The 15,739-nt window shown below is 38.9% G+C and overlaps 1 protein-coding gene across 2 annotated transcripts in view; it reads left to right on the top strand.

The window, feature by feature from the left end:
- ATRNL1 (attractin like 1) overlaps window positions 1-15,739 on the top strand; it is a 693,411-nt gene that overhangs the window by 75,866 nt on the left and 601,806 nt on the right. For both annotated transcript variants that reach the window (XM_042457618.1, XM_042457619.1), the window contains exons 2-4: window positions 10,041-10,124; window positions 11,038-11,151; window positions 14,663-14,791. In XM_042457618.1, the coding sequence (XP_042313552.1) occupies window positions 10,041-10,124; window positions 11,038-11,151; window positions 14,663-14,791 (327 nt within the window). The remainder of the gene's footprint in view (window positions 1-10,040; window positions 10,125-11,037; window positions 11,152-14,662; window positions 14,792-15,739) is intronic.

Genomic DNA, 15,739 nt, shown 5'->3' with positions numbered 1-15,739 from the left:
TTGTTTCATTTTCTAACACAGGTACAGTACAACAAACTAGATTTAAATTTATTACTATGCTTCTAGAAACCCCTCTTGAATGTTTCATACATTAAAAGGCACTGAATTATCATCCATTTCAGAGCCTGAAAAATATTGAGCATGTATTTGTTTGCATTTTAATGACTGAGAGACACTGTTTCAGAAAGCCTTCGTTGAACTCTTTGATTGCATCATTTACATATTTAATTGCTGTTGAAGTTACAACTGAGTCTTTGTCCATTTAAGACTGTATGTGAATCACAATTTCATCTGTTAATCAATTAACCTAGAAAATTTGGTTTCAGTGCAGCTTTCCAAATAAGATGGTTATTATTAAATGTTTTTGTATTTGCAGAAATACCATCTTTACCATTTTCAAGGATGAAAGCTAAAATGTCATTGGGAAGAAATCCCAAAGATCCTAGTTTAAATTACTGAGCACAAAAGTCTCCTGAAATTCTCTGCCCTGGATGTGTGCACAGAAATTGGGGGAAGCCACTGAATTTCCTTGGGGACAATTTTTTAGGCTTTTCTCAGAAGTGGGTTCACCATTAGTGGTGGGAAGTTGTTTCTTCTTAATATTATACTGTGTTTCTGTGTGGGTTTCTTGATAGAATCTGAGTTTCCAGCCTGACTATCCCTTAAATTCTTAGGTGGTATGCTGAATATCCCAGTGTTGTTCTAGGTCCAGAGGTGATGGTGAACCTCACCTTCTGCAAAAGAATGTGTAGAATATTCTGACATCCTGAAAAGTATTTTTTTTACTCTTGGTGTGGGTGATAGTTTGAGAATTGGAGGCAGGGTTTCAGACTTGCCTCTCTAGGACTCATCCAGATTCCAGATGGTGGTGCTCAAAAAGGAACTGTTATTTAGCATACCACAAGGTACCATTTATCCCTAATGCTCTTTGTAATCTATAAGAAACACTGGGAGAGATCATATGAAGGTGTGGAGTGAGGCGTTATAAGTATGTCAGTGACACCAAAATGGACTTCCCCAAGCCTTCAAAAATAGCATCAGCTAAAGATAATGTGTCATCTCTGAATGTATGCCCTGGAATAGATACTGAGGGGGGGGGGGGAATGAAGCTAAATCCAGGCAAAATGGAGAGGTTTACTGTGAAGTGTCTTAACCAGGGTTGGAGGCATGTCAGCAGTGTTAAGGGGGTTGCATCCCCCCTGAAAGAGTGTGTTCAGTTTGGAAGTCCTTCTGGATCCATCACTACAAATGACAACCTAGATGAAATGGCCAGGAATACATACTATCAGCTTGAGACACCAGCTGCACCCTTTCCTAGAGCTGGTGGATCTAAAGATGGTAGTGCACATGCTGGTAACTTGAAGGCTGGACTTCTGCAACACATTGTACATTGGGCTATCTTTGTACCAAGTTTGGAAACTTCATTTAGTTCAACAACAACAAAAAAAAAAAAAAAAAAAAAAAATGAGAACCAGATTGGTTACCGGCACATCTAGGAGTGATCATATTACACCAATATGTAGGAGTTATCATATTAAAACCAGTTCACTGACTGTGAATTCAAGTTAGAAGTGTTGGTTGTTACCTTAAAAGCCCTACATAGTTTGGATCCAGGTTATCTATGGGATTGCCTGTATAATCCTCTCTGTATACTCAGGTCTTCTGTGGGATATTTACTTTAGTCAGCCAAAGCTACACTGACGAATGTTACCCCGAAGACATTTTCTTCAGTTGGCCCCAAATTGTGGAATGGCCTGGTGAGGGAGATTCATCAGCTGGATACACTGCTTGAGTTCAAAACAGCAGTAAAGATTAGTCTCTTCTGGCAGTATCCAGATGATTTTAAAATTCTAAATGTCAGAGTATGACTTTATTGTTATTAGTAGGTATTGCTTTTGTATGCTCTTTTAACTGGGGATATTGTATTTTAATCAGTTGTTCCCTGACTTGATCCAAAGGGAAAGTAGGAAAAATATTTTTTTGCATAGTTGAGGATGGCTTTACATATGTTGCCACAAGGTTTTTTTGAAACCTAAACTTATAGGGTCATTGACCACCCCCCTCCACCAGCTAAAATATCTCAGTAGCCATATCTAAGATAACTGACTTTGAGCAGGTTATTCCAAATTAGTGAAGGAAGATGGCTGATACATTTTAAACTTAATATTGTATTAAAGTGGTATTTCCGCAAGTTCTTGGTAGTCATAACAGTATGATTATTGCCTTCATACCAAAGATGTTAGAAAATACTTTATCGGTGTTCCTCATTGTAAGATCCTCTCCTGTCAGCCATTGAAAGATACCTTTATCTTTGTCACTTATGGAACCTTTTTTTGTTACATACATACAGAACAGAGAGTAGCATCATTTGAGTTAAGTTTCTGCTGGCTTGTTTGAGATACAGCAGAATACTATTAGATTGTCATTGATTTCTCTTGCAGATAAATTATTTAAAGAATGAAGAATTGTGTTTGGATACTGTCAGCACTTCATTCAGTCCATATATCAGGTGCTGAAACCTGACCTATTTTGCTAACATGAACCTTTTCTTGTGCAGTGCTTGGCTTTTTGTAATATTTGTAGTAGTTATAGACTTAAAACATTGGTGTTTTTTCCCGTTCTGTTTCTGTTTTGTGTTTTGGAAAGTGTATGTTCAACTTTACTTGCTGCATGATTACAGTCTCATGGAAATGTTTATTTGGTGAATAATAAGTTATCTTAAGATAAAAGGCATAGTCAAAAGGAACACTTGATATGCACAAAACAGTTTTGTTATGTTTAACAAAAAGAAAGAATCAGTTCACACAGTCCATTTTGACATGTGTTTCTAGTATGCCTCTGAATGATAGTTCCTAGAGATCTTGCAATGGAGGGGGCTATTAGGACTATTACTTAGGCCAGGGGTAGGCAACCTTTTTGAGCCGGGGGCCGGGTTGCTGTTCCTCAGACAACTGGGGGGCCGAAGCCAAAATTAAATAATTAAATATATTTAAAAAAAATAAATAATTAATTAAATAAAACAGGACAAATGTAGGACATAATTTTCAAATGAAGGACACATTTTTTTAAAAATGGAGGCCACGTAAAAAAATTTGCTGATTTTTAAAAAATGTTAATATAAATGCATGTTTCGGAGGCTTCTATAGACAATTGCCCCCCTTGCCTGCTGCTTGTTCCCCTTGCCTGCCGCTTGCCCCCCCTTGCCTGCCTCTTCCTGATAGGCCAAAGGCTCTGGCAGCAATCGGCGGCAGGACCAGGCGGGGGCCGGTCCCAAGGCCTTGCTGGGCCGCATCCGGCCCGCGGGCCGCAGGTTGCCTACCCCTGACTTAGGCGTTTATTTATCCCCTTGCCTCCCCAACCCCCTGGGATTCAAGGCAGCTCATAAATGAAAATGAATACAGTATATTTTGCTCATGTCTTGTTTATAGGGTTTCCATGGATGCCTGTTATGGGGATAGAATGCCAAATTAGATAGGTCTTTGATGTGATGCAGCATGGTTTTTGTTATTTTATTTTATATGAGAAACTACAAAAATTCAAGACTGGTTTAGAAAGGGCTGGTAGTTATATATCTCCACAGTACAGAAGATTTGGCTAGTTGAAGGGGAAGCTTCAATAAATGATGTTTCTCATGCCTTTCTCATAGCAAAATCTTGGAGATAAATATACGATAGAGTGCTGCTTGAAGGTGTTTTGTCATAACAGAGAAATCTGATACAAAAGAGTCTCTGGCTCCAGGTGATGGCTCCTCCCAAATCTGAGCAGCTAGTGGCTGATGAGAAATGTTAGCAGGCTGGGTGCCACCTTAGCTGGAGTTGTGGGACACTGAGGAGACACCCATCGTTTGTTGAACATCATCATGAAAAGGAACAGTAGAGGAGGAGCCAATGTCTCTTAAGTAAGAAACACTGAGCAGTTAAACATCTGGTGTCCCAAGCTCGGGCTGCTGTAATTCCCACAGCATCTGTTGGGAGTTTTACAACTGTTCATTTTCCCTGGCTTTTATGTGCTTCATACTCATTAATTTGTTTGAATGCTTGATGACTGGACTATCTTACGGAGTATATTTTTCCAACCTTGATAAATTCCCTTTACTATCTACAGTACACTTGATTCACCTCTAACTACTTCTTGTGGCACTTTCTACCTATAGGCACAGAGTATACAGTACTATACAATTCTCTCAGTAACACCAAATGCTGCCCAGCTGGCCCTTCTCAAGAAAAAGTGTGGTAGGAGTTGTGAGCTTTCAGGCATCCTGGGGGAACGATGAACATGAACCAATTTTTGGAGGAGGGTAATCTAGACAACTACATAAAGGATCCCCACTATCTCTTTAGCTATACAATTGAGAAGGAAGCTGGTCACTTTTCATGCTTGGCGGAGGGCAATGATTTTTTCAGCTGTAATAATCACTCAAAAGTTGCCACCTATTTCACATGTTCTCATATAATCAGAGGCATATGCATCCAGGAAAACACTGTGGATGTTTGCACATAGGAGACACTTTGTGAAACAGTGCTAAGTTTCATTGGTTTCAATGTATAGATTTTAAGTATTTATTATGCTCATACAATACTACAGTGAATTATACGGTTTTGTAAATCTATCAGAGATTACAATGATAGTTACAATATTAGTTTTACAATAATTCTTTGTATAGTACAATAAATTACAATAATAGTTTTAGAAGCCCTGTGTATATAATTTCAGTGTATTAGTAATTTACTAAATTATCTTTGCACAGAGTTATAATAATTATTGTTGTAAATAATGCAAGGTGGTCTTGTGAATGCCTTAATTTCCTCCCTGCTCCATAACCACACTTCTGTTATTAACTTTACTCAGGTCTCTTCAAATAATCTAGCTTTTAACATCTGTGATACAGTTTTCTTAAAAATACAGTAGGCCATTAAAACCTGAACTTTTTTTTAAATTGAATATAAGAGATATAATTTTGGATAATTTAGTTCAGGATGAAGTGAGTGTATTGTTATATATGATCACCACTGCCCGATTGTGCTATGCAAATAGGGTTGCCATAGCTGAGGACCTCCAAACCGGGACAAATGTAGGACAAGGTTCAAAAATGTAGGACTTTTTAAAAAATTTCCTGGCCAGGAAATTTAAAAAAAAAAAAGGTCCTACATTTTTGAACTTTGTCCTCCTTCTCCTTCCCGGCTTGGGAGGAAGCCTTGGCTTGCTCCCAGGCCGGGAAAGAGTGTGGGGGCCGCCTGTCATCACAGTGATCGCCGCGATGGCAAGCGGCCTCCTCCCCAACCTCGCAGAGGCCTTGGAGGACCCCGCAGCCGGAGCTCCGACTGCGGAGCCGCTTCCAGGGCCTCCAAAGGGGCCTGGGAGACAGCTTCTCCCAAGCCCCAGAGGCCTTGGAGACATGCTCCGCGATCGCGGAGCCGCTTCCAGGGCCTCCAAAGGGGCCTGGGAGACAGCATCTCCCAAGCCCCAGCCTCCAGGGCCTTGCTGGGGGGGGGTGTCCCGGGGGCGGGGCCAAACCGGGGCAGGACCGTGCGGCCCCACCCCAACCCGGGAAAGTCCCGTCCCCAGGCAAGCCTATATGCAAAATATTGGAAGTCTACCATAATACCTATGGAAGATGAATGGATTATAAAGTTAAATGAATTAGCCATTTTAGATACATTATCTATGTATGACAGTTATAGAACATCTCAACAATATGATGAAAAATGGAAAAATACAGTGAAATTATGGGAGAAAAATTAAGATCATACACGGGAATATTGAGTTAGTTGAACTTCTTTAATGGAATTAGACAAAGTTTGTGCCTTCCTTTTCCTAATCTACTACCGGCATTACCATGGATTCCTGGAAAATCAAATGAAATGTGCTGTATTTGAAGTTGATTAAAAATAAAATAAATAAAATATGGGGGAAAAAAGAAAATACAGTAGGCCCTCCACATTTGCCTGGGTTAGGGGCACAGGACCCCCATGAAAGTGGAAAAACTGCAAATAAAAAACCCCTACTTTTTCTAAGTCCTTCAGTGCAACTCTATGGTCAACATTTGCCAAAGGTTTACTATAGAATCAAGCTGGAAGACCTACAAATGCCTAGAGAAGTGTTTTCTCTAGTAATCTCTAGATACTCCAGTGCAACTCTATGGTCAATTTCCAGCAGAATTTCTCTGGAAGACCTAGAGATTTCTAGAAAGAACATATTAATCAAACCTGCCAATAATCAAAACCGCAAAAGTCAAAGCTCCAGATGTGGAGGGCCAACTGTAGTATGTATGAGTTGGGATAACGTTTTAGGCTTGAAGAGTCTCCTCTGCAAACATCACACATCTGTGTGAGCCAAGCTGTTCAAATTACTGAAGCTGAACTGAGGAATGTACAGAGTAGAAAGAGAAAGAAAAATGATTTTTTTTCTTTTGAGGATATAGAAATTAGTGGCTCAGAGAAAAAGTTTTAAGGAAGATGGTCAACATTTTGTGAAAGTTTTATGTTGTATAAGAGAGTAATGGCTATTGGTTTGGAAGTTCTGGTGTTTCTGCCCCAGTAGAGAATTAGCAGTACCATACCTATACATGTCTCCTCATCTATGAAACTGTAGTGTCCAAATGTTATTACAGGAAAATATTATAGATATTTATTTAGATGGCATTTATTAAAGAAGAATATTTTGTTCTATTGTTATGTATTTGTATTTCCCATTTATAAGAGACAGTCAGGAGAAAATAAATAGAACGGCAGCTTCTGTTGCAGACTGGTAGAGCAACTGTTTTCCAAAAGAATGTAGGAACTGAGCTCTTACTCTCCCTTGTACAAACTCAGAACACAAAGTGCTGTGTCTCATTTCTCAGAAAATCATTTAGCTCAGGAGCTGATTATTGCTAGAAAAACTGGGTGCAGTTGAGCCTTCACAAAATGACTCCCTGGGGAAAGTTGCTTATGTCCTTCCTTTTTTCCTTCCTTCCTTAGGTTACAGGCTCCACAAATTTTTATTTAATATCCAGCTTCTCATTGTACAGAGTCTACAAGTTATTGCTTAATTGTCTTCCTTCCTTTATGGTTGCATTTTCTCTCTCAAAGGTCCTCTGTTAGGCACGGGGATATTAAATAAGAGAGGCAGGGATTTCTTGAACTCACATGGCTTTGAGGAGATAAGGAATAGCTGAGAGACATCTGTTTCATAGCTTCTCCAAAAGCAGTACAAATTTGAGCTTGAGAAAAAGGCAAATTTGAGCTTATTAGTGTCCTTCTTCCTAGATAGTGAAGGGCACATGCTTTTGGTGAACTGGTACATTGCTTTATGGATACCTCTTTCTGTATTGATGTATGATATAGGCCACCTGGGTTGGGGGTATATATTCAAACTGAGATCCTCTTTAGTGCTGGCAGAGTGTAAAGCTTGAAGAGCATACTTGCACAGGAGGTTTATGGGGACAAGACAGAACTCTCTGGTACATCTGCCTGGCCAATTTGTGGTGGTTTGGTTCAGGGAAGTTGTATCTGGCACCATCTGGCAGCTGTTGTGGAGTCTTGAGAAAACTATTGCATGGAGGTAGGATACCTCACTGTACAATGTGGGGGTGGGAAGGAATTATAATGTATTATTATCAAACCTCTTACTTACACTATTACAAGAAGCCACCAAGGATTCCAGCCTTAGAGTATGTCTATAAAAGCTTCGTTTGTCTCACTAGGAAATGAGAGAAGGACACACTGGATAAAGAAGCAACTGTTTGAGGGTTCTCTTTTGGAATTTCAGGTTTGCTTCTTTTAGGAAATGCAAAAAGCCTTGAATTTTTAAATAGTCATCTTTGCATGTTTATGTGCTAATAAGCAAATAGAAAACTAAAAATGATGGATGAAAGAGGCACAAACAGTTAATGGCCATTTTGATGTATGAAGCTAAATGGCTGTGACAAGGTGTTTTGTGATTTATCAATTGTTTCTTCTTTTAAAAAGGGAAGCAGAGGTATCTGGGTATGTCAAATGAATAGCCTAAATTTTTCATAAGGGAAAAGGAAAATAATGGGAGACATTGTGGATTCTTTAGAGGAAATTCAACCTTCAAAGCTCTAGTATCCAGATAAGGAACAATACAGTTCTGTACTTTCTTACTATTTAGTATGGAAGTCACGTTTACACATATGTATACCATCTGGGAGACCATCTGGGAAAATAAATGTTATAGCAATAGCTTCATTTATATACCACATTTATATACCACACTAAGCAGTCTACAACTGTAAGCTAATGGCTCCCAGTGATAAAGGAGATTTGGAGTTGGTTACTCATTGTAGTGACCTCAGAAGGATGCTAGGCTGAGTGGGCCCTGAGCTCCTGGGTGGGATTGAACTCATAACCTTGTTAGTGGCTGCAGTACTGGCATTTAGCCACTGTGCCAACAGAGCTCCTATGTTATGAGTGTCCAACAGAGAGTGCTAGGAACATACACAAGAAGTTGTAGAGAACAGGGTTCAGAGTGACTATATTTCCTTCTGCCTTGCTTCAGTGATTCAGTGAATTAATGAGCATAAAAGGCAAATTTAAAAAGGGTGTATTTTCTGAAACTGGACAACAGTGATACAGGAGATTTGGAGGTGTGTGTGTGTGTGGACATTTTCTGTTGATCCCTCTTGTTGCATTCATCACTTTGTCATTATAAAAATTATGTTAAATAGCTGGCAAAGCTCCTGGCTAATCTGTAAAAGTTAAGAAAGGTTTGATAAACTGGTCAGAGACTTTGCCTGATTTATGAAATTAGCAACTCTTGATTTACTTCATGGATGTTTTCTCATGCAGCGATCAAAAACTGCATATTAAGTGAATTAGGCAGAGATGTTGTCTTCAGTTGTGTAATTATACGAATTAGGCAGAGATTTTGCCAGTTTCATGAATCAGGCAGAAAGTCTGCTTGTGTAATGAATGAAGCAGCATGCTTAATTTACAAATTAGGAATATGCTTTGGGTCTCCCACACTGTGACTAAATAAAATTTCATTAATATAATACAATCTAAATATCTAAGGAACAATTCACCATATCATGGTGAAATTCTGTTTAATTGTTTTTGTAAAGAATTTCTGCCCTAAACATTTAGATTTGCAGCATTAAGTAAACAATCCACAAAATTACAGTACTCTTTCACAGGAAGTGAAGGAGAGGAATCCTTAGAGAGGTACACAATCTTGCCAGAATAAAAAAAAAATACTACATTAGCTCGAGATTGCAGGAAACTATTCATTGTCCTGGAGAAGTGTGTGTTTCTTTCAAAATTAGTATTTGTTGCTATAAAGAATTATTGAGTAGTTTTCTTTTTGGAAGGGGGAGAGGGGAAAGTACTTAAAAGTGAGGCATGATATTTTTTTTTCTTTTACTGCTGTTACAGTTTATTCGAAGATGAATTAGGGTTGTCTGGCAAAGGTCATCAGGTTTTCAGAATAATAATAAAGAACAGTTGAAATTCATGATCAACAGAGTTGAGAACCAGCTATTAACATGTTGTGTTTTGTATAAATCCTAAATACAAGTTAATTTAGCCGTGTGTTTTTGTGTAAAATTAACATATTATCCAACATCATCAGTTTTGGAATGCTGTGAGGTGGTGTCATTACTTTAGTACTCTTCAATATGCAAGTTTCCTGTTGTATTTTAGGCAGGGCTCCAGTGCATCTTTGGGAACACTTTGCAAATATAATGTCAATTTATTGCTTGAATTTATTGCTCCAGATGGATGTACGGTAAGGAGGTTTTGGGGTTAGATTTATTCTGTGGTGGTTCTCTGACTGTGAAATTTCCATGCCTTTCATTCATTGTTTCTTTCTGGTGTCAACCCACAAGAAACATTGGACGGTTTATATCAATAACATTGGACAGAGGTCTATGGCTTTATGGTTATGTTTGCAAACCGTTTCAAGCAAGGCATTGAGAAATATTAGCAAACTGTAAAACATAGGCAGTTTTTACGTCAATTTGTGTTTTATTACAGGTATATTCTTAACAAGAAGAAAAACTGGCTTGTAGGACTAATTATTCCTGGTTTATTCTTTTTTAGGTTAACTGAATCTTCTGGATATTTAACAGATGGACCAATAAATTACAAATACAAAACTAAATGCACATGGTTAATTGAAGGATAGTAAGTACATGTTTTGCATTAAAATATAATGTAAATTGTAACTGTTAACAACTCTAGAATATAGTTTTATATAAAGAATATTGTTGATCCTACATAGCATGTCTCCATGATCAATATTTACTAATGCTATTAGCCTTCAGAAAAAATTGATAATATCCTGATGAATTTATGAATAAACACACCAGAAATACATATTAGGTCAGGAAAGCTTAACCTATATTGCTTGCATTCCTAGCGCTATCTCCAGGTTTAGATGTGTTCATGGCAAGGTGGATTGCAGATACATAGATGCTTTATTGAGTGCTGTGAGACGTGGGAAATTTTAACATAATGGGCATTTTCCCATGCATAGGTTCTTTTGCCATGCCAAACCAAGGGTAGGAGCATCATATAGGCATTGGTGCCAAGTGGTTCTTGGCCCTGGCAACTTCCCAGTGATGATGTAAGTCCTGTGTGCAGTTACCTTTACAACATACATATTCTGAAATCAATGTCCTTGAAAATTAGTGTCCCTAGCAGAAGCCAGCTGCGTGACAGGAAGAGGAGAAAAGGAGTGGTAGGGTGGGAGCACATGAACACATGCATTGTTTGCAGGCTGTTGTTGGATGGAGATTATCTGTGTGTTCTTAATTCTGTAAGTTTCCATGAAATAATTGCATCTTCTCAAATTACTTATGGCTTCAAATGTGTGTTTACTGTTAATAGATGCATATAGGGAACTCACTGAAAAATGCTGTGTCCATACAATATTCTATTCAACCAGATTAACAGTAATAATAATAATAATAATAATAATAATAATAATAATAATAAATTATAATATTTTAGATATATTTTATTAGAAGATAGATTGCTTGTGAAAAGCCACTTTTAATGTTTTAATGCTTTCTCTCTTTTCCTTTTCCTTCTCTAGTCCTAATTCAGTTTTAAGATTAAGATTTAATCACTTTGCTACAGAATGTAGTTGGGACCATATGTATGTTTATGATGGAGATTCAATATATGCACCTTTAATAGCTGTATTTAGGTGAGTGTTTCAGTTTAATAGCTTTTAATTACAAATACATGGAAACATTTGCGGCTTGACAAGACAGTTTAATGTTAGACAGTTTAAATGTTCATCTCTTCACCTGGCTTTATGTTCTGTTAATATAGTTTAAATCCTTCTTTATCCTTCTTCATCAGGGCTTCAGTTCCTGTCAGCCCTAGCCAGTGTGGCCAATGATGAATGTATGTACTCATTGTTCTTTGACTTTTGGAGGACTGCAGGTTTTTCTCCCCTGCTTTTCTCCAGATTTAATTTTGAGCCATTTCTTCTGTGAACCTGCAGTTCTTCTTTGTGGTCTTTGTGCTTCACATAAAGGGGTCTTGCACCTACACAGAGACTCACCAAGCTACTGTACCCTCAGTTTCTGTCCATCAGCCAGTAGAAAGACATCATTTGGTTCTCATCGTGGCTGAGTAGTTCCTACCTTCTTTTCTCTTCTTTTACTATTATATCACACTTTCTTAAGTATGCTATTTCTTCTTTTCCTTCACTCTCAATCATATAAAAATGAAATATTTCACTTTACTTTATAAGTTCCGTTTCAATTCTTCCCTCTTTCCCATTTCTATAGCCTCTACCTCCCTTTTCAAGGGCTGTGCCTCATGCAGTTGAAAGGTTTCACTCTCCAAAAGACACTCTCAGCACTGTTGTGCTTAGGAGAAGGTCATATTGTTGAGAAGTCCTCCATTTGTAGGGGCTATAAATCACAATTCCTAAAAGCCTGAGCTTCTTGTTTAAAAATATAGTGTTGGGAGAATCCTTTCAAACAGCCAATCAGGCTGCTTCCAACTAGCCTTTACGTTTGGCTTCTGTGTTGCTCTCCAAGCTGAGCAAGATCAAGACACCATTCGTACTGACAACATCAATTTTGACCACCTCAATTGCACAACCAATGGTTCCATTCATCTCAATGGCATTGCCTACTTCTTCAGCATTGACAACTCCATCAACTGCCACAATTCCATCAGGAGAAGAAGTGGCTTCAACACAGAGATGTAAGAATGGCAGTTTGCTAAGTCTGCACCAGGCCAGGTTTCCCCAGAGCCCTCAGTATCAGCAGGACAGAGGGACGTGGGACTGAAGAAGCAGTCTGAATATTCAAAGCATTGATCAATATCAACACCAGTTGCACCACTAGTAAGGTCCCCACCACATCAACATTTGCTGTTCCATCTATAGCACCCATGGTACAGATGGATGTTCTGATGTTTCCTTTAGTCCAAGCAGTGCTGTTGTCTGCACCAGAACCTCGGTCTACGTATCTACTTGACATTGGGTCTCACCTGTGTGATGTGGACTGCCTCTGTAACCAAGCACAGGGTTACAGAGTTCCTCTAAGTTGACCTACAGAGAGAGATCGTGTGCATTGGTATCAGGAAGACTAACAATATTTTTGGTATCTTACATTGACTATTGCCTGCATGAATGTCTGCGGCTGGAGCACCAGAGTTCGTTTCATTCCTGTTCAAGCTCATACTGGAACCAGTACCATTACTATAACTAATTGCACTACTGACGTTCTTGCTTCCGGTATCAGAGTCCTCCCTGGTCTCCACTATCATTGGTAGATAGCCATGCAAGCTTGCATATTTCCCACACAAATGCTGTACTACATTTTGCTACCCAACCCCTAGAATAATGAGACCAGAAACAAGATGTATGGGGTAAAACAGGGCCATTTATTGACCTATTTATTAATTTTTTAATGGTACGGCAACTAATATCTTAACAAGAACCAAGTGTGGGAGAAGCTGCATCCAGTGTCTTACCTCAGACCACCTCTGCAACTTATCAAGGACGATAACACCTGGGCCCTCAACGACAATCCAAAAGTTGGGTTGTTCGTTGTCTGCTCGCATAAGGAAGCCTAACCAGAAGTCCCCCTTCCTAATCTGCAAAGATTATAGTTGGGATATTTCTTCAAGCCAGACCAAAGGGCAATTTCTTTCTGCGAACCCCCCAGGTCGCAAGGCCTGTAGAGGTGTTTCCAGAAATGTCCCTTCCATCCAAACGGTGTCCAAGGTGCTCATCAAGATCCAAACCAACCTTTACACCACAGATATGGACAAATGTCTGGAGGTGGGATGGCCATTCTGCTCCATTTATGTCAGCAAGGGCTGGCTGTTTCATCACTGAAAATTTACCTGGCAATGACTGTGGCTTTCCAACCACTGTCCTCAACTTTGACCACTCTTTTCTCCAAACCAGTGGTTATATACTTTCTCAAGGGCATCTATATCATTCTGGTCATTGTCTCTTTTGCACCTGACACACAAGCCTTTTGAGCCATTTGTTACTATTGGTGAGCACCTACCTAAAAGGTTACATTCTTCCTAGCTATAACCTCTGAAGATGAGCAAATGAGCTCACAGCTCTGTGTTTTGATTAACCATTTCTTGTTTGCCATCTGGACAAGGTGGTTCTGTGTCCAGACAATGCTTTTCTTCCCAAGTGATTTTGCAATTCCATCTGAGTGAAGATATTATCCTCTCTACCTATTACTGCAATTACTATTACTACCATCATCTTTCCTGGATTGTTCTTCCTTGTTCAGAGACCTTCCATCCTATGGTTAGCTTCTCAGTCACCCATTTGTGTGAGGCACAGAGACTATGAAGAACAGGTTGCTTACTTCTAACTGTGGTTCTTAGACTGGTCATCTGTGCCCTCGCACAAACTCACCCTACATCACCTCTCTTTGGTCTCTGTAGATTTCACAGTGGACTTCAAAACTGAGGGGACAGGCTTGGTGGGGTGGGATATGCATGGTATGTGGGAGGGAGCTGGGTTCCTACCAAGCTACTCAACTCTAGAAGATCCTGAATGAGGTCTCTGCACTGGCACAAAGGCCACTTGGGAAGAATGTCCATTTGTGTGAGGGTACAGATGAAGACCACAGTTATAGGTAAACAACCTGTTCTTCATTACATTTAATTTCCTTGTGCATCCCATCCTGCTTTATTCTCTGCCTTATTACAAATAAAACTAAGAATACTTTTATTGGATTCAAGTAAGCTCATTTAAATGAATGGATAAAAACAATGCACGTTTCTGTAGGAAGGAAACTTGTAGTTTGGAGGGTGTTGAGTACCTGCTATCGACTTACCAGTTTTAACACTTGCTGAGTCAGTAAGATTCTGTTTAATAATGACATCCACAAACTAATTTTTTTATTCCTTCCTATTCATTTCAGTCAGTTTCTACTTCTGCTAATTTTTCTTATTTCAAACTGTGTACAGCTTTCTGAAAATGTCTAGTATTTAAATTGCAATAAATAGGAATCTGAAAAATCTTTGAAATTATAACTACGTATTTAGAAAATCTTGTCTCATTTTGTGTGTGTGAGTTTCTGCACTCAATCGATGCAATATAATGAAGTTCTGGTATGTTTCCAAATTATGTTGAGCACTCACCTGATTTATTCAGATCCCTAACTTTTTATTGCAGATCTTATTGGTACTATGAATAATTGATGTTTAATCTCTTGCAGTGGTCTTATAGTTCCAGAAATACGTGGAAATGAAACTGTACCTGAAGTAGTTACTACATCTGGCTATGCATTGCTACACTTTTTTAGTGATGCTGCTTATAATTTAACAGGATTTAATATTTTTTACTCGTAAGTATTTTTTAAACCAGTCACATTTCTGTTTATTAATCAGAAGAGATGTTTTCATAGTAAATAAGATTTAGGGCTTAAAATTATTTGAAACAGCCTTATGCAGACTGGGATTTTAACAAATAAAGGATGTGTTAGAAGTCACACAGAATGTGAAAAATGATGCTCATGACAAGAAATATAGTGAATAAATAAAAAATTATTTCAGGAACAATAGTATATATAGTGTTTTGTGTGTCTGAGTTGTTTTATGTGAATCTGTAAATAATTTATTGTATGGGATCTCTCTCAAATACACTGGTACCCCGGGTTACGAAATTAATTCGTTCCGCTATTTCTTTCGTAAGCCGAAAATTTCGTAACCCGAAGCGCTTTTCCCATTGAAAATAACTAATGCGTTCCAAGACCTCAGACTGAACCTGCAAGTCAAAACAAAGGCACAATAGAGGCCTTTTAAGCTAAGTACCCTACAATACAAGTTGCCTGAGGCACTAAAGAGCTTAACAATGACTGGCAGGTCCATTCTAAACTTTCTAAAGGACAAAGAAAAAAAGGTTTTTTTCTTATCTTTGATGGTTCTGGCTTCTCAGAGACAGGCAGGAGGAGGGGGAGCTCTCAAATCATCACAGCCATGAGCAAAGCAACCAACCCCAAGGTGACACTCTCTGGCATCACACCCATGACCAAAGCAACCCCATGGTCACACTCTATGGCCCACATTAAAGCCAGGCCAGACTTGCAAAAGTCACATCCCACATCCCACACTCTCAAATCATCACACCCATGACCATAGAACCCCAAATCTAAAAAAGCAACCCCATGGTCGCACTCTATGGCCCACATTAAAGCCAGGCCAGACTTGCAAAAGTCACATCCCACATCCCACACTCTCAAATCATCACACCCATGACCATAGAACCCCAAATCTAAAAAAGCAACCCCATGGTC

This window comes from Sceloporus undulatus, chromosome 3 (genome assembly GCF_019175285.1).
Source record: "Sceloporus undulatus isolate JIND9_A2432 ecotype Alabama chromosome 3, SceUnd_v1.1, whole genome shotgun sequence".
Taxonomy (NCBI): domain Eukaryota; kingdom Metazoa; phylum Chordata; class Lepidosauria; order Squamata; family Phrynosomatidae; genus Sceloporus; species Sceloporus undulatus.
This window is presented reverse-complemented; position numbering and strand designations above follow the sequence as displayed.